The sequence below is a fragment of the Spermophilus citellus genome, assembly GCF_964194105.1.
Source record: "Spermophilus citellus genome assembly, chromosome: 5".
Classification (NCBI taxonomy): Eukaryota; Metazoa; Chordata; class Mammalia; order Rodentia; family Sciuridae; genus Spermophilus; species Spermophilus citellus.
In genome coordinates, this window is record NC_138186.1 from 115,298,795 (window position 1) to 115,325,551 (window position 26,757).

Below are 26,757 nucleotides of genomic sequence, written 5' to 3' on the forward strand. Positions count from 1 at the left end.
ACTGTTGTTTTTGAAATTTCCCCCCTATTTATTTATATTGCTCTTGTATAGTTGGAAAATCTCCTTTGCAGGGCGGGTAGTGGCTGTGCTCCTCCTCTAATTATGGTGATCTGTCTACCACGCTGGTCGGTCGCAGGTCTGTCCACCCTGCGGGCGCGGGTGGCAGCTCTGCTCTGCCCGCACTCCAATTGTGGTGACGTAACTACCACGCCCTCGGGTCATTGGTCCTGATCCGGATGTGGGCGGCGGCTCTGCTTGGCCCCTACTCCAATTGGTGTGACGTGTCTACCATGCTGGCAGGCCTCTAGGCCTGTTCCGCCGTGGGTCGCAGGTCTGCCTACCTTGCGGGCTCGGGCGGCAGTTCTGCTCAGCCCCCACTCCCAATGGGGGTACCTGACTGCCTCTCCAACGGGTCGCTGGGCCTTTTCCGGACACGGGCGGTGGCTCTGCTCCACCCCCACTCCAACCAGTGTGACGTGACTGCCTCGGTGCTACGTGTCCACCACGCTGGCAGGCTACCGGGCCTGTCCTGCCAGTGGGTCACAGGTCTGCCTACCTTGCAGGCTCAGACGGCCGCTCTGCACAGCCCCTACTCCAAATGGGGTGACTTGGCTACCACGCCGTCGGGTCACTTGGCCTGCTCTGGGCACAGGCGGCAGCTCCACTCTGCCCCCCTGACCCCCCGTCGGGTCCTGTTCTAGGCGTGGGCGGCTACTCTCTTCGGCTCCAGCTGCAGTAGGGGTGTCGTGATACCACGCCGGCGGGTCACTTGGCCTGCTCTGGGCACAGGCGGCAGCTCCACTCTGCCCCCCTGACCCCCACAGCACCCAGCAGGACCCGGACCGAGAAGCAGTCACCGCAGGTTCCCCAGCCCTGGGCCAAAGCAGCTTCGGGAGCCAGAACCCGGCCTCTCCGATCCCGGCTCACGCTCCGCTAGGAGCAGGCTCCAAGGAGCGACCCCCGCGGGTTCCCCTGCCCCAGGCTAAAGCAGCTCCGGGAGCCAGAGCCCGGCCGCTCCAAGATCTCCAAGCTCGGTGCACGCTCCGCTGGGAGCAGGCTCAAAGACGCAGTCCCCGCGGGCTCCCCAGCCCTGGGCCAAAACTGTTCCGGGAGTCAGAACCCAGCCGCCCCGAGCTCAGCGCACGCTCCACTTGGAGCTGGCCTCAACACGCAGTCTCCACAGGTTCCCCAGCCCTGGTCCAAAGCAGCCCCTGGAACCAGAATCCGGCAGCTCAGAGCCCAGCGCACGCCTTGCTAGGAGCGAACCCCTAGGAGTATTCTCCACTGGTTCTCCAGCCCTGAGCCTGAGCGATCTGTCTGCAAGACGCAGGCAAATACCAGCCTGAAATCACCTGTTCCGTGGCTGAATGAGCTGAGATCAGTAGAAAACAGGGATGATTACATCAGCTCTCCAAGATGGCAGCTGCTGTCCTCCTCCGTGGTCCGACCGGTGTCGAGAACCAAACTGGACCGCTTCTCTCCTCTGTCTCAAAGCCGGAACTCAGCACTAAGCACGGCCATTGCACCACTGGCAGGAGCCCCCAGAATCCGCATCGCTGCACCCCCACTCCGGCACCTCGCCGCTTCCCAACACGCGCCGCAGACTCCAGCTGCGGGGCGATCCGCTGATCAGGCAATGCGACCCTCCGTGCGGAGAAATCGCCCGCGTCTGAGCCCCCGCAGCCGAACCTTGCGCGATGGAAATCCGTCCACTAGATTCTGGAGCACCTCAATTTCACTGGAAATTCCCAACAAGATAGCCTTCAGCTGTTTCACCTCGTCTTTCTCCCGCACAGTGACGCGGCGCACTGGGGTGATGCACTCCCTTCGTCGCCATCTTCCCCGAGCTTTTTTTTTTTTTTTCATTTTTGATACCAGCGACTGAACCCAGAGGCACTAAATCACTGAGCCATATCTCCAGCCCTTTTTTTATTTCGAGACAGGATCTTGCTAAGTTGCTTAGGCCTGGCTAATTTGTTGAGGCTTGCCTTGAACTTGCGATCCTCCTGCCTTAGCCTCCCAAGTTGTAGAGATTATAGGCATGTGGCACCGCACCCAACCCAAGGGAAGAGTAAAGGCAGTGAGGTGGTGCCGAAAACAGGAAAGAATGCATTTGAAGATTTAAGGTTCCCACCAAGAAAACCTAAAGTGATAAGGTTGAGGAGAGACAAAAACTATCCCAAGAAGCCTGTAAAACTGGACACAATAAAGGCAGCAGGGGTGACACCGGAAGAGTGAGATAATGGAGGAGGGAATGGTTCTTCTCAAGGAAACTGAGCCATGAGCAGGAACAAATGGATGGCTTCCCATGTCTCTGTCAGTGCAGAGATTGAGAAGGATGAAGTTACCCTCGATTGTGGGCACAAAAAGACAAAAGCAATCTCAGGGATCCTCCTAAGATTGTGCACAGGGCTTGTGCCTCAACTGTAGCTAACAGAACTAAAACATAGATGACATACTTCAATCGCATACCTAGTAGGTGGTAAAATTCAGGAAAATAGATCCTTGTGTGGCAATCCACACACTTAAAGAGGATTGTAAGACAGGAATTTTAGGAAAATAAAAGGAAACACCAAAGAGTAGTATTGGAGCGTTTAGTACAAAATCTGGAGCAGACATTAAAAAATAGGTGAATTAGCAAATAAACAAGATACCAGGATAACTGAGCAAGATATCTGCTAAGAATATCATTCTCTTTGAAACAGACCAGTTATAATCAGTAGTGTCCCACCACAAACAGGCCCTCTCCTTCGGCACAGGGCTCTGAGATTATTCTGCTGCCTTGTGAGTAGTTCTGAGAAGGTCCTAGTTGGACCACCATTCTTTTGTTTGTTTGTTTGTTCCAGTTAGTTATACATGACAGCAGAATGCATTTTAACTCATTGTACTCAAATGGTGGGACAGATGGTGGAATTAGACCATTCTTTTTTTAAAAAAAAATTTTTGTTTTACTTTTATTTATTTTTATGTGGTGCTGAGGATTGAACCCTGTGTCTCACATGGGCCAGACAAGCGCTCTACCACTGAGCCACAACCCCAGCCTGGAGTTGGACCATTCTTAGTAGAGGGTAGAGATGCCTGGCATGTGGATGGAGAGAGGAGCTGACAACTCATTTTAGAATATGCGATGACAGAGGGAGAGAGAATGCTGAATATGATCGGCCAATTCTAACTTCTAGAAATTAGAAAGGCAGATTTGAAAAAAATGTTTCCACAGAAAGGTGAATTTGGTCCACAACCAAAGGCTCTGTAGTTTTTTTGGAGGGGAGTGGGATGGTGATGGTAAGAGGGGAGTGGGGGAGATTTTGAAAATGACTGTTGTACTGGAGAGGTGAGAGTGCAAAAGGTTTGGACCCTTGGAGAAAAGGAAGAAGAAGTGGATCGATCAGGATTTGGAGCAAATGGAGTAATATCTATCACTTATTTATTTATTTGTTATTAATATGTTTAATTGTAGAGGGACACAATACCTTGATTGATTTATTTATTTTTATGTGGTGCTCAGGATGGAACCCAGTGCCTCACATGTGCCAGGCAAGTGCTCTTACCACTGAGCTATAACCATAGCCCAGGGAGTAGTATTTAAAGGGCCGGGGAGAGGGCAGGGCTGGGCAATTTTTATTTGGTTTCCACTGTCTTTATAAAGGGAATGTTCTTTATACTGAAAAGGTAGGACAAGTGCCATCAAGAGGGCCATGAATTTAAGTTAGGAGGAGAGAGACAGGCAGAGAGCACCTGCTATGCTATTGAAGTTTCGAACTTCAACCCGAATAAGGAAATCTGCAGGGAATTTCATTATCTACTTTTGTATAATCTTTGCTCTATCACGATGAATGGGAGAGGCTTCAAAAAGTTAGAAATCAACAGATGTTGAGCCAATTTTTCAACATTGGGAGAGGGGTCCCATTTTTGAAACTAGTCTAGAAGGCTTGAGCTCTTGAATATGTCATTAAGCAAATGGCGGAGGAGACCTTCAGACGAAAAGGTCTTGGGTGAGCAGAAACTCAAGAGTGAAGCAAACAACAGAGCAGGGTGAAAAGAGAAGGGTTGGAAGTTCCAGATGTGAAATCTGGCTCCACTCTTGGTAGGCTGTGAGAACGGAGGGAAACTACATCATCTCTTTGATCTTTGTTTTCTCAAGTAAAACGGGCAAAGGGGAGCTCCTTTGCAAGTTTGTTCAAATTAAGGGACTCGCTTAAATGAAAGCTTCAGGTTTGGTCTATAACAATACTCAATAAATGGTCATTTTTTAAAAAATAGCAACAACCTAACAGCAAGATATGATTGCTAAAAAGCATATTCATTCTTGAGTGGCGTTAGCAGAGGTATGATGCTCTATGTTAGGGAGGGGAGAATTCTTCTGGCCCCTGTACTGGTCAGGATGCTGTATTTCCTTCTGGGCTTCACTCTTTAAAGAGGCATTATTTATATGAATTTTTTGCCTGGGTAAATGACAGACTCTCTCATTGTCACATCCATAGGAAGATAGATAGGATAGAAGGACTCTAGGAAGTCGACTCATGGAGACTGGTGCAGAACCCAGGAATGTTTAAAAGATAATCTGGAGGAAATGCAATGGCTCCTTTTTAAATATTTGAAAGGTTGAGATTTGGAAAGGGGGTTGTCTATGCTGGGAGGTGCTGCAGAACTGCACAATCATCAGTAGGTAGAAGTGACAGGGACGTAAAGTGGCTGAACTTTCTAACAATCAGTAGTGTCCCACCAAACAGGCTGCGTCCTGCAGCACAGGGCTCTGTGATTATTCTGCTACCACAAAACCATTGCAAAGGAGGGAGCTCCCTGTGTTGTGAACCACTCTTTGGCTGTGTGGATGGGTCTAGATGAATGTCTCTGTTACAGGAAGTGTGGGTGCCCGGAAGACCACTCTGTGTAAAAGGAAACCCAAGCTTGCTGTGGGAGATGGGTTGAACTCCACCTGTGAAATTCCTGAGGGTTTTAAATGTCTGTGATTCTGGAATTTCAAGAAAGAACATCATTAGAAAATGTCAGTCAATTATCTGGATCCTTTAGTTTTGAAGGAAAATGCAAAAATCAAAAATTCAAAATCTAAAAACTCAACACTTGAAATAGTTGGACTACTAGTTGGCCAATATGTTGGACTTTGAAACCAGACAGACCTTCATTAAAGAATCTGGATTGGCCATCTGTTACCTGTGTGATGTAATGTTGGGCAAGTTATTTAACCTATCTAAAGCCTGCTTCTTTGTATGATAGGGTACATGTGGATTAAACCAGGTAGCATGTTCCGTATGGTTACTAGTACTTAAGTAAAGTTAGTTATTATTACTAGTATAATTTATTAGTACTATATCAAATTGGGGCTTGCAATAGGCACAGTAATAAAAGCCATGACTTTCAATGTAATATCCTGGAAAGATCTGGGGAGAAATGAACCCCAGAAGCTGAAATGGGGCAATCCAGATCATCCACAGGCAGGTTCAGTCTGTGGCCCTCTGTTCAGAGAGATGTGCAAGAGACCCTTAAAAGAGGACCAAGGCCATGCAAGGTAAGCCGTTAGCCAGATGCCCGAAGATCCCATCCAATCTGGGTAGTTGGTGAGTGAGACATCATCAGGAGCAGTCCCAGGCCTTCAAGAAGCAGCCAGAGAGTGGCTGAGGTAGTGAACACAAAGCAGGATTGCCAGAGAAGCCATTAATTCTGTCCAGCAGTGTTCTTGACCCTGGCCACCTGCACACATGCAACCCAGGTCCTGCGACAGTTGGGTGGTACTGCCCAGCCAGTGAGGCGGCTGGGCGGCAGATTCACATAAAATCTCTAGGAGAAAAAGCTGCTTCGATGTCACTGATAATAATAGCAGTGTTCTCAAACAGTCCTACTATTGATGTATGATTGATTATATCATGAGGCTAAAACCACATACTTTGAAATAGTATTTCTGCTATTTTCTTAAAAAGTCTGCCTGCAGGAAGAAATGAGGTGAGGGACCATGGAAAGAAGCTTCATGTTTTCTCTTTCATTTCCTTTTACAGCACTGGTAATTGGACCCAGGCTTCATGCTTGCTAAGCAAGGGCTCTACCACTGAACTACACCCCAGTCCCCACTTCACTTTTTAACACATTAGCTTGCTGGGTCTCCCTTATACATAAGTACAACCCAAACTCCCTCACTGCCACTTTTCCAGGCAATCAGGGATCTCCTGTAATCACAAGATTCAAATATCCAAACCCTTAGAAAACAGAGAGAGAAAAATAAACAAGATCAAAGATGTATTTGAAAGGAGACTAAAATATGCATTTGGAAAACACGAGAGTTAACGTAAACAAGATAAACGTACATCTGAAAAATGATTTAGATGTACATCTGAGGAAAGAGGAGCCACAGTATTGAGTTAGAAGAACAAAGGGAAGCTGGGCGTTTCGACTCTAGATGGCTACAGTCATGTCAAGCAGAATCCATGGGGTATGTTTGTAATTACAACTACTCCAGAGGCTGGGGCTGAGGGATTGAAAGTTTGAAGCCAGCCTCTTAATGAGACCCTATCTCAGAATAAAATGTAGAGGGCTGGGGAGGTAGCTCAGTGGCAGAGCACTTGGCTAGCATGTAGGAGGCCCTAGATTCAATCCCTGGTACCACAAAAAAGAAAAGAAAAGAAAAGGGGGGGGGGATTCACCATTGGGAGAGTAAAATATTAAGGATGATTTTTAGTTTAAAAAACCCTTCAACTTAGTTGAGTTTTGACCTTTAGAACAAATCTGTTGATGGGGGAGGGGTGGGTAGAGTGTTGCTGGGGGAGAAGGAATGTGCTAGTAGTTTCTTCAGCTGACATTAATGACAGGACTTGAACTTGTGCGGGCAGGTGCCGAGTCCTTTTCTGTACTGTTCCACAGCCCAGTGTCTTCTTGAGCAGAGCTCAGGGATTTATTTTGAGTAAATAAAAGTCTTATAAATAGAAGCTTGGTTTTCTTTTAAGTTTCATTCAGTTCGAAGCAAAGATGGCTGAATAAAGATAAGACAAAACCTCCCGCCTCCCGTCTCCTGCAGTAGACTCTTGGCTGTCTGAGGGCAGTGGGCTGAATCTTACTCGGTTCTTATCCCCAGTTAGCACAGTGCCTGACACAGAGTGGACCCTGGATCAAGGTTGATTGGAATGAGTCAGGTGGATTCTGCGATGGCCAGGTTTTCAGGGCAGGTGGTGGATATATCTGGAGTTGATAAAAAGGTGAGGAAATTGAAGCCGGGGCAGCAGCATGACAACAGGAGACAGGGCCGGATGCTGCTCTCTGCTTCTACAGGTACCTTTCACATCCTTAGCCATCCTTTCTTCCTTACATGTTCCCTGGAAGTGCTGTCACCATCCATGGTCTCTTTTTACAGCCAAGCACCTGAGGCTCAGAACACTGAGCAGAGGAGGAGAAGGCCTCTGAGGTTCCTTTCAGGGCTGACTCTCACTTTAGCAATTTCTGTGACCTTTCAGGACAGAGAGGCTGAGATTTGGTACCAGGTAGACCAGATTTTCTGATGTTTGACAGTTTTTCAGTTTCTGTTGGGTGATGTGTTGTCATGAGAACTGTTTACCCAGCGCCAGTGAGGCTTTGTGTTGAGAGGCAAATGCTCTTAGACAACCTGACGTGTCAGCCCAAGGGAAGCCACCTTCTTGTGAATCATGTGTTTGGCTGTCAGGATGGCCCAGTGGTCAATGAATCCAGGCCAGGATTCCATCTCCTGTTTGGGCTTTAGAATCACAGAGTTGGGTCAGTCATGAGCCATCGGTTAAAGCTCATTGAGATCCTGGATTTCAGGCCCACTTTTGCTGTGCTTTATAGAGTTGATGACATATGAGAAAGAAAAGGATCTGTCTCAGTGACCTGAGCCAAGACTTCTGGATTCCTGCTTAAAACTTGCAAGATAAGTAGGACTCAAGTCACCGTATAAAGTTCCTGCAGTTTCCTAATGAGATTTTTAATTCTAACAAAGATGCTCTTTAACCTCTACTTAAGTTCCAAATCCTATTTTAGAGAAGGGAAAGAGAGACAAAAGAACACAGAGAGAAGGGAAACTGAGACAGAGAAGAAAAATACAAGCAAAACAAGACAAAAACCTAAGAAGACTCTTCAATATAAAGAACTATGTAGCAAATATCCTTGTGTAAGTTCATTGTGAAAATGAACTTCTTCATGAATTTGCTTTTTTGAAAGACACCTAGCTGCTCCTATCAAAATCCCTCTCCTGATTTCGGTATGGCCTTGAATGTCTGTAGCCAGATCATTCTTTTTTCTTCTTCCTTCTCAATTCCAGGTTGCATAAAAACTTGGAATGGTGAGCTTGGCTGCCCTCTCCACTTTTGGTGGCCCCTTCTGCCTCCACAAAGGCTCTTTCCTCACACCTACCTTCTGCCACCGGAGGGTGGGTTCCACCTGTCTTAAAGGCATCTGAAAATGTGACTTCTGGGCGTTATTTTGGAAGATAGTTCTGCCATGTAATGAGTCAAGCAGATCGTCCATCAGCTCTGTTTTTTAATAAAACATGAATAGCACAGTTTATGGCTCCCACTTTTCACACAGCAGTTGAGCCTAAGAGAAATTATTCGTTTTAGTGGTTCTAATCCTAATGTCCAGGCAGCCATGCTGCTTTATTAGGCTTTTCCTGAATTGGAGAATGTCTGCCTGTGGACAAGAAGAGGGCTCTGGATAGAGGCTTCTCAGGACCATGGAAACTTGGATGTGCACAACACTGTTGGCTGGCTTCCTTGTCACTGCAGAAGGTCCCTGTTACCCCTGGGACAGAGTCTCCTGGAAAGCAGGGTGGGGGCTGGTGTCTGTGAGGCATGGCATGCATTTGTCCTGAGAGAAACATGCCCCATTTTCTATCAAAGACACCTGGGCTCACAGAAAAACAATCTCCTTTTCCCTCCTCACACTGTCATTGAAGCATCCTTCCCACAAGTTGGACTTAAAAATATATTCACCTTCAGCAACCATGGTGGGGAAGCCTGTGGATTAAAAAGATAGACTAGGTGACAAGCTTGGCAATATACCTGGCACATGATTAGCTCCATTTAGCAGATGGAGAAACCGAGGCTGAGATTTTCATAAGGTTGAGTGCTATTATTTAATGGAGCCCAGACTCGCACCTATATTTTCTGATTCCAGATCCCACGTGATTTCTGTAGCTTCTGTCCTCCAAGTACACAGGTCTAGATCCCTGTTAGAGTCAGTGTCAAGACCCAAAGGAACAGTAGATGCTGGGATCAGGGTTGCAGAGTAGGGCTGGGAGCAAGTGTGCAGGAGGGTCAGTCTCCACTCATGCTGTGAAGTGACTGCCCGTAGGTAGGGCAGACCCCAAAGCCTTCAAAACCCTGCACACCGCCACCCATGTTCTCCAGCCTCCTTTGCAGCACTCCTGAATGAGCCCAGGAGTTTCTGAGCTGGCCTGGACCAAAAGCTCAATGCCAAATTTAACACACAAGACCTAGAGAACCACCATCCTATGACAAAATGCAATCTCTCTTAAGGATCTACAACTTCTTCACGTTGCCTGGGTGCTATAATAGTGGAAAGTCCGCAGGACAGAGAGATGTGTTTTGTTTTTTAAATTGTTGATGGCATTCAAACAAATGCTAATATCTTTTTACTGTTCCATTGCTGCAAATGTCTTTGCCCAGAGAAGAAAGGTTTCAGCGCAAGGGTTTCTTAATTAAATATTGCCTGATGCCAGATTACCACTCAGAAGGCAGTGGTGGGTTCCATTAAAGGATGAACTTTACTCCCACAGCTGACAGCTGATTAATGTGTTAATTAGAAACCCTGCCCCCCCTCCCCCAGTTACCCGAATCTTCTCATAAGCCCAGCAGAATGTATATATTGTGCCCATGTGGGTAACCTCATGGCATACTTTGGCTTTGACTTTGGACGTTTATATAAAAATGAAGGCTCAGTTGCCAATATGAATAGCTTTCTTTCTTTCCAGAGGAAATACAAGATGGAAAGAGTTATAGGAACCAGAAGTCCTGCCTTTCAGTTTTCTAGTATCAAGAGCAAGTGCTATTTCTGCTGAGGCAGTGTCTTTTGAGCAGTTTAACGGTGTAGGTTGCCACACATTTATTTCACAGGAAAGGAGTGAATCCATCAGGCCACTGAGCTTATAAGTACTACCCTGGCAGTCAGCCACCAAAATATAAATACTCTAAATGGACTAAAGGAAATGTTCATTCTGTTGTTTAGAATTGGACACATCCCAGGAAGGTAAATTTAATCTTTTTGAGGACTGCTGTTCTGGGGTTGAATGGAACATGCATTTGTTTATCTCCTTTGTGATCTTTTTGTCCTTCCTGGTGATACATTATGTATTTGTGATACGAAGCATTTCAGCTGTCTTGCTCAATGGCATTGCATTTGCTGATTGTTCAGTCCCCAGATTGGCATCGTTAAACAGCGTCAGCCCCCATCCAATCTGGGACCTGTTAGGGAGAGAAGGGGAACCAAAGAGGCCAGATTCCAACAGAAACAAAGCTGGGGTGGAATTAGGGGGAAATCATTCCTGAGCCCAGCAAGTTGAGCTCTGCACTTCTTGTCTTTATCTTTTAAAACGTCTGAAGGAATTTTGGTACTTATTGGCATAATGAAGAAAAAAGAAGGCCTCAAAAGTAAAAATAAAATAAAATTAACGAAATGTAAAGTTGGTCAACAGGAAAAGAAGGGAAGAATACTCCCACACCACCACAATTCAGAAAACCTCCGTGCATGAGACACAGGCAGTGTATTTTGTGGATATGCAAATGTTATTTTATTAAAGAGAGGGAGATACAATATATATTTTCACCCAGCTACCACATCTTAAGTAATCAGCTCAGCCTCTTATGATGAAATCTTTAATTACTACAAGTGTGTCATTAGTTAGATGTAGAATGAATGATGGTACCGTGTGTTATTGCCTCACATGATATACCCATTTGTGCCATAAATTCATTGACCTCATCTTAAATGATGTGTCCTGTAAAACAGACTTGATTCATTATTTCTTAAGTGACAGTATTTTTCCCCCTCTAATAATTTTTTTCTTCATCAGAAAGATTGCTTTTTGTATTTTTAGGTCAGTGTTCTGAATTGAAATGTAATAAGGCAAGATGATACACACACACTACTCACATTACCCCAAAACGGGACAAAAATGGCACGCTACGGCCTGAGCACTTGCAGATGCTGCAGAAAGTCAAGTGCTGACATTAGGCCTTGGTTCCAATGGAGAAGTTTGATGAAGTAGAATTTTTGCTTAACTGTAATATCTGTAATTCTTCCTATGTGGAAATAGATCAAATATGGTAGGGGATTCTCACTTGATAATTAGGATAAATCTATGAACAATCTTTATTCATTAAAGAATTCTTTAAAATGAAGGAAATGAAGGGAGAACATTTAAGTTATATTTAGATGATGATGATGATGATGATGATGATGATTATTCACTGTGCTTGAAAATATTTACTTAGCTTGAAGAGACAGGGATCTTCAGGAAGTTAAAAAAATGTTTTTTTTTTTTTCAATTTGGCAATTTAAAAACCAATTAAGGAAAGCTCTTCCCCCTTCTGGTTAAAAAATAAGATCCAAAAGAAACATGCCAGAAAAACTGGCATATTATTTTGATTAGTTTAATTCATTGATAATGTTGTTTAGTCCACAATTAAAGAAGTTATATTTGATATCTCACTTCAAGCTTGTAAATTCATACTGTAGGCTTTCTGTGGAGACCTAATATTGAAAAAGAGACAGGAAAATTTGTTTCATGGTAAAATTGAAATGTCACATCATTTTATATTAACTCTATTAAAATGATCAGACTTTAAAAATAACTTATGTGTATGGTATTTCCACTTCTAGTTTACTTAACCTTTACCTAGAAGAGAAATTTGAGGGTCTGATGGATTCTGTGGGACTCTTCTTATCAGAGGCAATTCTGCATGTATTTGTAAACTGGGCATCTCACTAATGGGGAAAAAAAAACTTAATTCAGGAGGAAACTGAAACATTGTAGTGAAAGATAGGAGACTATAAACACTAAAATTATTATTTCTTAACCACTTTAATCTCTATAACAGTTTTCCTAACTAAATTGAGAAGATGCCTTTCTAATCATTAAAGGTCACTCAGCAGTGTTCTCACTCTCAGATTTTTGCAAGAAGTGTTTTGAAAGGGCAATTTGATATGAGACCAGACAAAAAAACTAATGGGTGGCAATAAGTTTATTTTATTCAATCTCACACTGTCAAGTTTATTACCTGTAAATATAGTAGAGGAAAAAAAAGTGAGAAGGAAAAGAGTAGATTTGCACATACAGACCCACATCTGCCACTCGAGTATTCGCCCACAATCACATAGCAGCATGCCACCACTGTTTACAATCAAGAAAAGCTGAGAGTTAAATGAGATGAGTAATCAAATGCCCAGCATATGTTGTTTTTGCATTGTTTATGTGACCAATCATTATTAAAATTTATCATCTTTTAATTACATCCATTTACAATAGTTAAACACACACACACACACACACACACACACACACACACACACAGAGACACAACAGAACAGACACTCTTCAAAAACAGGTTTCCTTTTAGAACCGTATTGGAACCAGTGCTTTATGAGAGAGAAACTTGAATTCAATAAACTCACCATTGCACTGTTTCACAATTCCTCCCTGGTGCTGTATGGCTTGTGTGCTAAGGAAATGACAAAATAAATAAATAAATAAGAAAAAGAAAAAAGATTGTGTGTTGTAAAAGTCTGTCAAAAAAAGTGAGGCACTGAAAGAACTATTGAAAATTTTGACATCTGTTTATCTGTTTATAGCTATGGCAAGATTACTCATATTAATTCTTGTTTAAAATGCCATATGAAGGAAAGACATTTGTGCAAACAAGAGTCATATTTGAATTGTAGATCATGTCTTCACCATCTGTGAGAGCTGATGGTGTTGCAAAATTAATGTGTTAATGAAATCACAATAATTTCTCCAAAGTAATGGGTTCTGAAGCCGAGAATGACTATTTTTTGAACTTTGATGTCTGGTGATTTCCAATTGGGAAAAGCTCTCAGCCTTTAATTAGTTCTGCAGCCCAACTTTAAAATAAATTTGGTGATGTCTTTCTTTTGCCAGGAGTATTTGAAGGGGGAAAAAGCCATAACAACTTTTGGAAAATGTTCTCTGGTGTTTGAAAAGTTGTTAAATAAGACTGCCTGCCAAGAAATGTCACCAAAAATTCTGACTACTGAGAAAGAGTGGGCAAACAGCTCAAAAAATAATTCTAGCTTGCTGCAACATCACAGGTTGGGAATAGCTAAACCTCACACAGACTTCATGACTAATTCCAAGTTTTTCCTTGGAAGCCAGACATAATGATGTTCAGTGCTTTGTGTTATTGGTTAACACAGCACACCCTTTCCAACTGCATTATTGGACACAGTGAATAGTGTAAAGTGACTTTGCATGAGGAGAATTTTAAGGGGTTATGTGTTTCATGCCCACCGAGCTTTCTGGAGAATCCTTCCCTCTAAAACTATTTAGATTTGTGTTTACAGTGAGCCTGTTTGACAAATGAAAATGTGAGGGCAGGTACATTGGGCAGGTATATGTACTTCCATTTGTCAGAGCCATCTTTGAGACATGTTTAAAGAGGTCTACATAGTTTCTATAAAAAGTATAGGGACTGTGATCATTGCTATTCTGAAGTTAGTATTTATAAAGCAAATGCATCATTTCACAACATTCCAGAATTTTACCTCTTAGAAGGAAATGCTTCAACCTATTTGAAAAGTTATGATAGTTTAAAAGAACCTTTACATGAAATGTGAAATGCCATCTACCTAAGGAAATTGCTTATCTTACCTGATTTTTTTTTAACTGTGTTGTAGGTATGTGACTGGTGTAAGCACATAAGACACACAAAAGAATACCTGGATTTTGGGGACGGGGAAAGAAGGCTTCAGTTCTGCAGTGCGAAATGTCTCAATCAATACAAAATGGACATTTTCTACAAAGAGACCCAGGCCAATCTTCCAGCTGGGCTGTGCAGCACATTACACCCTCCCATGGAAAATAAAGCAGAAGGCACCGGGGTGCAGCTGCTCACTCCAGACTCTTGGAATATCCCGCTAACAGATGCTCGGAGGAAGGCCCCCTCCCCGGTGGCTGCAGCTGGCCAAAGCCAGGGCCCTGGCCCATCGGCGTCCACCACCGTCTCTCCATCTGACACTGCCAACTGCTCTGTCACTAAAATCCCCACGCCAGTGCCCAAGTCCATCCCCATCAGCGAGACTCCAAACATCCCTCCTGTCTCTGTTCAGCCACCTGCTAGCATCGGACCTCCCCTCGGTGTCCCTCCTCGTAGCCCTCCCATGGTGATGACCAACCGTGGCCCGGTGCCTCTGCCCATCTTCATGGAGCAGCAGATCATGCAGCAGATCCGCCCACCTTTCATCCGCGGGCCACCACACCATGCCTCCAACCCCAACAGCCCACTGTCCAACCCCATGCTTCCGGGCATTGGGCCCCCGCCTGGAGGCCCCAGGAACCTCGGCCCCACTTCCAGCCCCATGCACAGGCCCATGCTATCGCCCCACATCCATCCCCCGAGCACGCCCACCATGCCTGGGAACCCCCCTGGCCTGCTGCCCCCACCTCCCCCCGGCGCCCCCTTGCCGAGTCTTCCCTTCCCACCGGTGAGCATGATGCCAAATGGCCCGATGCCGGTGCCCCAGATGATGAATTTCGGGCTGCCGTCGCTCGCCCCGCTGGTGCCACCCCCCACCCTGCTCGTGCCATACCCGGTGATCGTGCCCCTGCCTGTGCCCATCCCTATCCCTATTCCCATCCCTCACGTCAATGATTCCAAGCCCCCCAATGGATTCTCCAGCAACGGGGAGAACTTCATTCCGAGCGCCCCTGGCGACTCCTCGGCAGCGGGGGGCAAGCCAGGCGGACACTCCCTGTCTCCCAGGGACTCCAAGCAGGGCTCGTCTAAGTCCTCGGACTCGCCGCCCGGCTGCTCCGGCCAGGCCCTGAGCCTGGCGCCTGCGCCTGCGGAGCACAACCGGAGCGAAGTGGTGGACCTGACACGGCGCGCCGGCAGTCCCCCGGTTACCGGCGGCCAGCTCGGCTTCCCGGGCGTGCTGCAGGGACCGCAGGACGGCGTCATCGACCTGACCGTGGGCCACCGGGCCCGGCTGCACAACGTGATCCACCGCGCGCTGCACACGCATGTCAAGGCGGAGCGCGAGCCCAGCGCCGCGGAGCGCAGGACCTGCGGCGGCTGCAGGGACGGCCACTGCAGCCCTCCCGCCGCCGGCGACCCGGGCCCGGGCGCCCCCGCGGGCCCCGAGGCCGCTGCGGCCTGTAATGTCATCGTGAATGGCACGCGCGGCGCTGCAGCCGAGGGCGCCAAGAGCGCGGAGCCGCCGCCCGAGCAGCCGCCGCCGCCACCGCCGCCCGCGCCGCCCAAGAAGCTGCTGTCGCCCGAGGAGCCGGTGGTGAGCGAGCTGGAGTCGGTCAAGGAGAACAACTGTGCTTCCAACTGCCACCTGGACGGGGAGGCGGCCAAAAAGCTGATAGGGGAGGAGGCCCTGGCGGGGGGCGACAAGTCGGACCCTAACCTTAATAACCCCGCAGACGAGGACCACGCCTATGCTCTGCGGATGCTGCCCAAGACCGGCTGCGTGATTCAGCCTGTGCCAAAACCCGCGGAGAAGACTGCCATGGCGCCGTGCATCATCTCCTCGCCCATGCTCAGCGCCGGGCCCGAGGACCTGGAGCCGCCGCTCAAAAGGAGGTGCCTCCGAATTAGAAATCAGAATAAGTAAAAGGTTTGTATGTCCACCTGGGGGCTCCTCCACAAGTCACTGCACCTCGCTTTGCTTTTTACAAGGCAGAGGCGAGAGAGTTGTATTAATAATAGTGATTTAAAAAAAAAAAAACCTTGCGTATTTTACAGTACACATTGTGTGGTCGTGTACTATCTACGTTTGGATCCAACAATTATGACACTGAGCACTTGCTTAGTAACACCAGTCCCTATTTACAGCTGAGGAAACAGCCACAGCATGTCTAAGTGTCATGCCCAAGGTCACTTGAGGGTAAAGTTCAGCCTTGAACTGGAGTAAAAACACTGTTTCAATTACATTTTAATTTTACTATTAGGCTCATCTCTGTAATTCATTCTGCTAGAGAGGAGGAGGATGTGGAAAGGAAGGAGAGATTATTTTGGAACCCTAAATTTTGGTCATAAGATTTCAGTAGTGAAAAGCCCAGGGAACTCCTGAGCTGGGAGACCTACTACAGCTGGTAGCCTCATTGGAAGAATGTCCCAAATCATCATATTTTATTGATAACCATGGGATACCATCTGTAGGATGAGAATAAAAATGAAACTTCTTACACACATAGATATGTCACCTGAGCCCAGGCCACCAAGCCACACTTGCCTGAAAAAGTGATGGAGCTCATAATTTCTTGTTTTCTTCCTTCAGTTTGGCACCAACCAGCGTTCGCCAATGCAAACCCAAATCCTAGCTTTGCTGTCTCCCCCTTTGGGGCTCAGTGGCTCAGCTGGTGCATTGTTCACTTCTGCAGACAGTGAGAAGCTTGGTTAGGGAAAAGGGGAAGGCCTTGCTAAAATAAGAGAGTCACAGATTTCAGAGAGGGGGGATAGAAACTGGCTTGTGTGACAACCATAGCCAGATGTGGCCTCATCTACTCCTCTCACCAATCCTGGTAGAATAGGCATTGGATGCATATACCAAAGAGGAAGTTGCAGCTTAGAAATCTTGCCCAAATCCAGCTGGTAAGTGGGGGAACTTGTATTCAGTTCAGGTTGTTGCCTGAGCAAGTGGGCCGCAAACAGGCCAAAATGGTGTTGAGTTTATCAACTGCCTTTGGAAAAGAGAAGAGACATAAACATTTATTGAGCACTTCACTCGTGCACTGCTCCTTCCAGGGCCTGGGAGGATACAAAGGTGAAGATGATGCTGTGCCTGCTCCCAAGGTATTTACCATCTGGTGGGGATGGAAATCCAGGGAGCCTGGCGTAGGAGAGGCAGGAAGAAGAATCACTCCCATTTGTGTGTGCAGGCTCTCTTTGAAGTGCTTCTCAGTAGTATATATTTGGATCTGGATCCATAAGACAATTACATTCATTCTACTGAAGAATAAACTGGGGAAGGGGGGTGGGTTATGGAACTTATCAACGATGATTGTCATGGTAGTAAAGCAGAGATGAGATTCAAGTGCAGACTGCCTGACTCCAGAGCTACATTTCCTTTACCCCACTGTAGGAGAATAGGCTAATAGGTTCCTTCCTTACTCTACTTACTGAAATTTTTTGTCCATCTCAGTTGTTCTGAGGGAGTTTCTATAAAAACACCACCAAACCTCTATTTACCAATTTCCTCAATTGCTCAGATAATATTTAGTTCTTATTTTTCCAGCCCCAACAACAAACCTGGTGGGACATAAAACCATGGAGTGTAACCCTTGGTGTGGTGTGCCCATCCCATTGTCTCTAGGTTGGTGTATTTACATGGGCACCTCACATAGCCAGAGGTTTGCTTAGGAAGCACAGAATCAGAGCAAGGGACTTGTTGGATGGTGTAAGAAGGGATTCTCAGACACCATGGTTTGAGGTTTCCTTTTCCACGGATGGCTTTGCCAGTATAAGTAGACTACTATAAACGAGTTATTCATTACTTCTTGATTTTACATCTGTGAGTTCTGTTGTCTGAAGACAGATAGCCTTAGCCTTCTCACAGATAACTCAGTTGAAAATGCCCCTGATGTGTTCAGAAGAGTAATTTCATCTGCTTGACAAAGCTTTGAGTAATGGGAAGGTATGTGACAAATAAGTGACCACCTTCAGTAAGTCAGAAAACCTTGGGAATTACCATTTAAATACATTCTAATATCACTCAAATAGCATTAAAGAAAGATTGGGAGGGTGAAAGATTTTACTTCCATTAGTGAGTTGAAAAGTGACCTGGTCAAGAATAGTGACACAAGCCTATAAGTAGCATGGGACCAAAAGTTCATAAAAGCATAAAATATATGATGGCTATTTAGATGATCTATGTTTCTGAATAAAGAATCAAGTGAGGGTCTTACATGTGGACCAGGATCATTACTGAAAATATTAACCTGGTTTCAGCCAATTTCAGACAATACCTCGAGATTAGAGTTCTTTTTGTAATGGATCCCCCAAGAAATTACAGTTTTTCTCTAATGTCAGAAATACTCAGGCTTTGTTGGCTACTGAGAGGTGGCAAGGAAAGTGATTTAAGAGAGGGGAAGAACCATCTTTCCTCCACTCAATCACACCTCCTCTTGCCCTCAGTAGTTCCACATCACCTCACAGTGCAGCCTCACCCTGCCATAATTCACTCATACCCTCTGGCCCTTCCTGCTTTTCTGTGCACGCGCAACTCAATGCTGTTTTTCTTCTATGTCTTCAGAAACTCAGCCCATTCATATGGTTGGGGGAATTGAAATGCATCCATTAAATAAAGAACTGGGTAGCTTTTGTGCCCTGATGGGGCACTCTTTGATGACAAGTTAAAACCAAAGTGAAAGCATTAAGAAACCCAAAGCAGAATGCAGTCTGAGATGCGGTAGGTGAGAGAGGTGCCTGTGAGCAATGTCCCCTGTGCCTGTCGGTGATTCATTATGATTTCTCACAGGAGAGTCTGTCAGCAGCTCCTGTCAGTGTTCTCCATTCTTCTTGTTATGTCCACCTGTCTCTACAGTATTATGATTTAAAAAAAAAAAACATTTAAAATAGATCCAAAGCAGACTGTATCTGAAAATCAACCCAGCTACAGTGGTCTTTGATAAAATCATCATATTTGTTAGTTCCTTGCAAATTACAGCCCTCCCCTCCCATTTCCAAATTATTCTGAACCTGACTTTATGTTTTTTTATTTGTTGATACAACTACAAATGATTTCAAATGATTTTTCTCCAGATGCAGAACTAATTGTTTAGTTGAAGATTGTAATAGGTTGTAAACTCCCTTTAATCTTCAACTTTTAAGACTCTAAATACCAGTTCTGCAGCTTCTGTAGCTAGGGGAAAAAAGCATACCCACAAATAATAAGGAAAACAATGTATAAACATTTCTCAAACTATTCTATCCACAAAGAATTCCATTTATAAATGAAATACTCCCTTCTTTGTCTTTGCCTGGGAGCTTGGGGGATAGCTGTTTGTATTTGTACATTTTTCTGAATTTCTATAGTTTACACTTGTTTATGGTACATTGGGGAGTTCAGAGTAACCATTTGCAAATGTTTGAATATATTCAAAAGAAAATGTTCCCCCTCCTCAGTTTTCCAGGGAAATGAAGTATTCTCTTTAAGTAAAATAATCAATGGAAAAAATGTGTTCCAGGAATAACCCTTTTACCCCTGCTCTTCCATTCTCCAGGAATAACAGGTCCATACAACTTCCCACCTTTGTGGTTCCCAAATTTGTTTGTTTCTAGAACCATAGAAACATATAGAAAGAAAATATGAAACTCTTTTCTCTGGTCTTGACTCTATGATTTGGGATCACCAGTAAGATTCAGCTCTGCATTTTCTCTGAGGGAGCTGGAGAGGGGACCTGTAATGTTGACTTCTTAATTTGGTCATGCAGCCTCAATCCCAGAACCAATTATTGTAAGGTGAGGGGTTCATCTCATTAGGAAAGCCAAAAAGGAGGAGGTAGCAAGTAACTTTTTACCAGTTTGGTCTCTCAGACTGAAGTTGAAGAAAAAAGTATTATTATTGTATAATAATATGACAATAATAGTATTATTATTTGAAACAATACTATGGTAGCCCACTTTTAAAGCAGAAGAAGGAAGGAAAACTGAAAGAGACAAGAGGAAATTAGAATTGACTGGATGTGCTCAGATTATGTTCCAAACTTGAGCTGTTTAAGGTTCCAGTTTATAAAATGGTTGAAATGCTCATTGGTGACAGTCTCTGAGTTAAAGGTTAGCCTTGTCTGTCAGAATGCAGTTGGCCTTATAGTTTTAGTAGAGGTACTTCGAAGAGTCAATGAGAAGCCACCAGGTCAGGTTGGTGACATGTCCACCCGTTAGTGGGCGTCTTTGTCAAGGACCTGAGAGTGTCCTTGCTGTGATCATTCCAGACTTCCAAAGGAAAGCTTTAAGGTTGAACAATGTCAAGATGGGCCATAGACATGTCCCATTTAATGAGCTGCTGGGTCCATGTTAACCCTCATGACAAAGGGCTTGAAAGGGAGGATTTTAGTGTGCAAGAATTTGACTTTTAGAGATCGTGTCAATCAGATTCTGATGGAATTTGAGATAATATGCGACCATGTTATTATTATTTTCAGAAATAGTCAAAACCTTCCATCTTCAGCAGGCCTGGAACTAGAATGAGGCTAGAAAAGTGCTTAATGCATAAACTTTTAAGATGGACCCACACAGGGTGGTGCAAGTGCAGCACTAGTCCTGGATGTGATCTTCACACCTTCCAGTCCATGTGGCAGCTCCCCAATGCTGGTCTCGTGGCCCCATGGACTAGTCCATCTGGATGGCCTTTAGCAGCGCCCCCTGAAATTTCGTGGACAGTTTAATGTGCCTATCATAGAGGCATTCTCTTGGGAGAAGAGGTCCATAGATTTAGAAATATCTGAGTTGGACTTTTTCATTTCTCTGAGAAAGTCTAATTAATTGTAAGGTTTCTTTAAAAATTAGCATTTACTTTTGGCAATTTTTGCTATGGGTCTAATGTTGCAAAACCACAGTTGCAGCTACAAAAATGTAGTATTTGCCTTGAAAAGATTGCCTTATTGACACAATGCAAAAGTTCCAACTTACCATAAAGAAGTAAAGGGAAGCAAGAAAAGAAATAAACTAGGTGCTTCCCTGGCACTTAGACTTTCAAAATTTATACAGTATTGAGAGATGCCATTATTCTGTGGGAAACCCATCTACCCTGCCACTGAGGCCCAGAGAGCAGGATGGCTGGAGTCAGAAAAAAAAAATGGGCAGGTCAATAAATGCAGGGACATTGTGGACAGCTATCTAGGAGTGCTCCCTATTCCTCCAGCTCTCCAGTATACTTTCTCACCTGAGAAAGGAAATTAGAATTGACTGGATGTGCTTAGATTCTATGCCAAACCTGAGCTGAAATAGGCTCCAGGACTGGGTTCCATGAATCAGTCCCTTGTCACACTGAGTGGCTGCCTGTGCATCATGGTCCAATCATTTACACCTACCTTCGTGCAGACAAGCATTTCAGAGGGGCAGCAATGTCTGAGGAACAGAGCACAAGACAGCATGGAACACTTACCTCTACCCGGTCACCCTGCCTTTTCCAGACTTTCCTGTCAACGAGACCATGCCAAAGGGACACGGCAGGGGGGGGGGGGCATTCAATTTTCCTTCACCATGTTCCACACAGAAATTTTTCTGTATCATTCGGTTGCCATTTTAAGTGCAAAACACTTTATATGTGGGTGGATGTCAAGGTAATGCATTCTGCATATGTAGACTTTTTTTTTTATTAATGCCTTCAAAAGGCATAAAGGGAATTTGTTCAAAGAAACTAGCTTTAGGAGATAAACAGCACTGGTGGCATTTAATAGCATCCCATTCTCAAGAGGAAAAGGAGTAAATGACATCTCAGATGGCAGCTGTACATTCTCCATAGTGCTCCTCAAGATTTGTGGAGCTCCACAGCATTGGGCTTGGGAGGAAAGTAGGGTAGGATCAGGATTGAGAACACATGGCCATCAACAACAGGGAGGGAAGCACGTGCAAATTTGTTTGTGTATTTGTTGTTTATCATTTAAGAGGTTCTAGTGAAAATGGAGCAGAAGCCAATGACGATGAAGACAACAAATGGTACAACTTGGGATTGGCCTCTAGTGCTTTAAACTAGCTCCTGAGTGTACTCCTAATTATTCTTAAATTGCAAACCAGACAAGATGTCCCTGAGATCTCTTAACTCTGCCACTTCTAGGACTGAGTTACCACCCAAAGCCAAAAGATGCTTGTGCCTGGGCACCATGTTGCCCTACTACACAACCCTGGATAGGGAGCAGGGACCCCCAGGGGCAGAACTGCCTTTCCACAAAGCTGAGGGGACAGCACTGTGTTTGTCACATTCCCATTCGGATGTTTGGCTGCCCCAGTGCTGGTTGTCTTCTCATCTCCCAGTCCGAACCTATGGCGTGTTGTCTTTGATGCCAAGCTACGTTTTGTTTGGGTAAAAAAGAAAGTAAGAATGTGACTGATAGTATTTAAAGAACTGAAGGGGAAAACACACTTTATGAACTCATTTAAGATGAAACTTTGACCTAATGTCCCCAAAATGTCATTAAAAAGTATATCTCTCCCTCATTTGCATTTATTTCCCTAGACACAGTTTTGATATTGGAAATGAATGGTGTTCCCATACAACACATGTGTCTCAATTTGTAATGATATCCTCCTTGCAGCTGGCTTAGTTCTCCAAGTGTTTCTAAAATGTTACTGTCTTAAATTTGAGCCAACCTACAATAACAAATTATCTAGAAGCAAAGTGGCTAAACTGCATTTGGTGAGAGAAGGGGAAACCCTATATTTCATCCTTCCACTCTTGTTTTGGAAATTCAGACTGTAACATGATCTTTTTCTAAAGAAATCTACACACGCACACTTTAAAAATTGTGCAGATTGGGTGTTGTGGGAGCAAGAATGATCAGGTTTAAGTTTCCCTATGAAGTTCTGCATCCCATCAACAAGCCCTTTTGATATTTTAAACCCATATTTAGAGTAATTTCAAGATATTGGAGCACATGTGGTTAAATGTAAAACTTTGTCATTATGATTTGTTAGATGCTTATACTTTAAATATTTATAAGCCATTTTTAAGTACTTTATCCAAAAGCCTTCTCCCACTAGAATACTATAATTGAGCGGTATCTGAGCATCATTCCAGAGGATGCAGGATGAAGCCGCTGTAGCATGCAGGCACGTTCTTGCTTCTCTGGTTCTAATTCAAATGTCATTTTTAGTAGATTCAGCTAATTTTTAAAATGTATAAAAAGTTATAAACAGGGTTGGTTATCTGTGATTAAAAAAATTCTCCAATACACAAAATGTAAAGTGTTCTTTCTAGTTTGAACCACTTTGAGTTTCAATCCTTTTCTTTCTTTCTTTTTTTTTTTTTTTTTTTTGATACCAGGGATTGAACCCAGGGGCACTTAACCATTGAGCCACATCCCCAGCCCCTTTTATTTATTATTTTAAGACAGGGTCTCAATAAGTTGCTGAGGCTAGCTTTGCACTTGTGATCCTCCTGCTTCAGCCTCCTGAGCCACTATGATTACAAGCATGGGCCATGGTGCCTGGCCTCTGCTTCTTCTTATTCTAAGAGTAATTAGTAAACTGCCCATTAGTATGTTAGATCTCAATCCAGGTCCATGTGAACTTAAGTGATATAGTTCTCCTCCAGATGTCTTAGGGACAACTTATTGGCAGATAGAATGTATTCAGAATACACCTTCAGCTATCTTAGAAAGTAAGGTATGGGAGCTTGTCTTCATTGTAGGTAGCCCGTTTGGGAACTTATAGAAAAGAGGAGGGGGAAAATATTTTTCAAACGCAGAATACATTTAAACTTTGGAGGTTATAAATCAAACTGATCACAGACCATTTTATGGCTAGCAAAAATATAATTTTCTGGTAAAAATGGGGGAAAAGAAGGCTTAAAAGGGCTCATAAACTTGCTTCAACATCTAATAGTTCTTCCCAAACAGCATTTTCATGAGTTAAGTGTAAATGAGTCAGAAACATATAGATTGAATTTCTTTTAAAAATACACATGGGTTTAAAAATTAAGGCCAAAGTGCTTGGCAAAATAAGGTTTGATTTTAGCCAAACCCCAAATGTTTGAAAAAATAGTTCTAGAATTTGCCAAACCAAAAATATACCCAGGTCCCTCCATTTGTCCCATTTAATATGATGATGACATCATAAACATGGGACTTAATGGCTATTTTCATGTTCCCCAAAGTTTGAGCAACATGAATCTCACATACTAATTGAAAAATTATTTTTTAAAAAATTGGTGGAAAACGTTATGAACTTGCACATGAATACGAGGGCTGTTGGTTCAGGGTTCTAGTCCCAATTCTGACAATGCTTCTCACTGATCAGCTGGCCCATCACCTTGTTCTCTGTCTTAGCTTTGTGTGTGTGTGTGTGTGTGTGTGTGCATGTGTGAGTGTGTGCGTGTGTGTGTGCATGCGTGTGTGTGTGTGTGTTGGGGTGGGTTATGCACAGAAATCTTTTAAAATTTTGTTCTACATTTGGATTTTATAAGTTTTTAATTTGTATTTAATTCATATATTACAATCCATAAAGCTTAATAAACTCCTAACATCCAAACAGAGGGAGGTAGTTCCTTTTGCTCATTTATGGTTCAGAGAGAGTCTTCATTAATTTCTCTAGAGGGTAATATATAATCCATTTTTCACTAACAGTATCTTACACTGTCTTTTTTCATATCATTGTTATTAAAACGTGGGGTGGGGAGTGGAGGAGAAAGAATTTTTAAAAAAGGAGAAAAAAGGACGGGGGAGTTGTGGCACATGTCCCTGACTTATTTAGAAACCAAGAGACAAAAAACAACCATTGTCACCTTTAGAAGCAACACCCAGAACCTGCAAACTGTCCTGATACTGCAGACAGTAGGCTTCATGCAGGGTCCAGTTCACTCCTTGTAACCAAGTGCCTAGCACAAGGACAGGCAGATGGGCACACAAGTATTTGTTGAGCAAATTAATGAGAAGAGTCTTGGTTGAGAGACAGCTAATGGAGCTAACCTTGATGGTGTTTCCTTAAAGCAGATGAGTTCAGTTGGGTTCTCAACATGAGGAGTGGCATGGGCTGGGGGTCCACAGTACAGGAATGAGGGATGCAGCTGAATGTCAAAAGACACACAGGTACAGCAAAGCAGGCTGTGTTAGAATGACCTTACAGTAGCAGTAGGCTGAAGCCGGAGCGCTTGACCACAGAGGGTGGGGAGCATGAGGCTGGTGGAAAGCAAGGTGGGGCGACTACAGGTGGAGACATTGGTCCTGGATGCATTCCGGCAACATCACTGAGACCTTGAGCAGAAGAGTGAAAGAATGAAATCTGTGGGAAATTGCTTTAGCAGCTGTTCATGGACTGAAAGAAAGTGAGAAAAGACTGGCATCACTGAAACTACGCATCACATGCTGATGACAGGCTAATTACCAGCGGTGGGTTATCATTGTGGAATGTTATCACAGAGGGGTATCAGCTGTCACATCTAAATTTTAAGTATGTAAAGCCATTGTAGCAGGACAATGGGAATAACTTCTTTGTCCCAGAATGGGCCTAAGACTTCACAGCTCACAGTGGAAGGAAACCTTACAACAAAAGACCATTTCCAAGTCCAACGACTGGGGGATGCTGGAGGCAGGTTGTCATGGAAACTGCCTCCCTTCTGCCCAGCCAGCAGCTCTGAGGGGAGGCCAGTGGGCAAGGGTGCAGTGTGGGACGTTGCCTTGTGACCTTGTCTTGTTTGGGGGAACTAAGAATGTCCAGGATTGAGCAGTGGTTGGGGGCAGCTCTTAAAGCAAAAGAGTTCCTGATGGGGACCACATAGATGTGGCAGTGACCACAGTGACATGCCCAGCTCCCAGTCCTTGGACTGATGAGCCCCAGGGGGGTCTAGGTGGCTCATTATGAGGATACATCTACAGAGATTTTCTCAGAGTTGAGACAGGTCCTCCCAGGGTCCACAGCTACTTTTAAGGAGTTTTGGCAACTTCCTGAAGATGTCCTCTTCTCTCATTTCCAGATCTATAGACTGGAAGCTTCCACATGCAGTGACAATGGGCTCCTAGTAGAGAAGAGTGTCGGCAGTGTGGTTTAGTGGAAAAGAACTGCCCTGGAGTTGAGCTGGCTTGGGTTCAAATCCCAGTGGAGCCATTTACTAGGTGAGGCAGGAAGTGACTTAAGCTCTCTGAGCCTCAGTATGTGTGTCATGAGTAATGACAAGATTGCTGTGAGGGACGGGGTAAGGGAACATGTGAGGTGTGGCTCATCGTGGGTGCCCTAGGTATGGCACTTACTGTTCTGTTGGAAAGGCTTCATCTCCTGGGGGAAGAGCTCAGGGCTGGAGTGAGACCTGCCTGGAAATGAAAGCCGGCTGTGTCCCTTACTGTCATGGGAGGATTTGGGCACATTTTTATAGCTCCCTGGGCCTGCATTGTTTCATTAAATAATTTTAACAGCTTATATTCATTAAGTATGTTCTATATGTTCTACACATAGGCAATGTTCCAAATGCTGCATACCAACAACCATGCCAGGGGAGACTATTTTTAAACCCACTTTAGAAGAGACCAAGGCACATAGAAGTGAGAGATTTTTACCCAGTCATGTGGCCAGTAAATGGCAGTACTGGGATTTGACTGACTCTGGAGTTCATATGCAAAACCACTGGGCATATCTTATGTATGAAAAATGAAGATGATAACCTCTACTTCAAAGAATCATCAGCTCCTGCTTAAATAACCTAAGTTAAAATGCCCGGGAGCTACCTCGCTCATAGGAGATGCTCATTCTTAAGAATTGTCCTGGTGCAGCCCAGGACTTCTTCCCTTGGATTATAATGGAAAAGAATCAAACACTTCCATGTGGTCAAGTGCAGACGCGAGGGAAACCATTCCAGAAATTCTCATAAAATCTCTCATTTCTCTTTTTC

The 26,757-nt window shown here is 44.4% G+C and overlaps 1 protein-coding gene across 3 annotated transcripts in view; it reads left to right on the forward strand.

Annotated features, from left to right (window-relative positions):
• Positions 1–26,757, forward strand: part of SOBP (sine oculis binding protein homolog) — a 165,708-nt gene that overhangs the window by 131,719 nt on the left and 7,232 nt on the right. For all 3 annotated transcript variants that reach the window (XM_081296553.1, XM_081296555.1, XM_081296554.1), the window contains one exon: positions 13,888–15,834. In XM_081296553.1, the coding sequence (XP_081152679.1) occupies positions 13,888–15,831 (1,944 nt within the window). In that variant the 3' untranslated portion in view covers positions 15,832–15,834. The remainder of the gene's footprint in view (positions 1–13,887; positions 15,835–26,757) is intronic.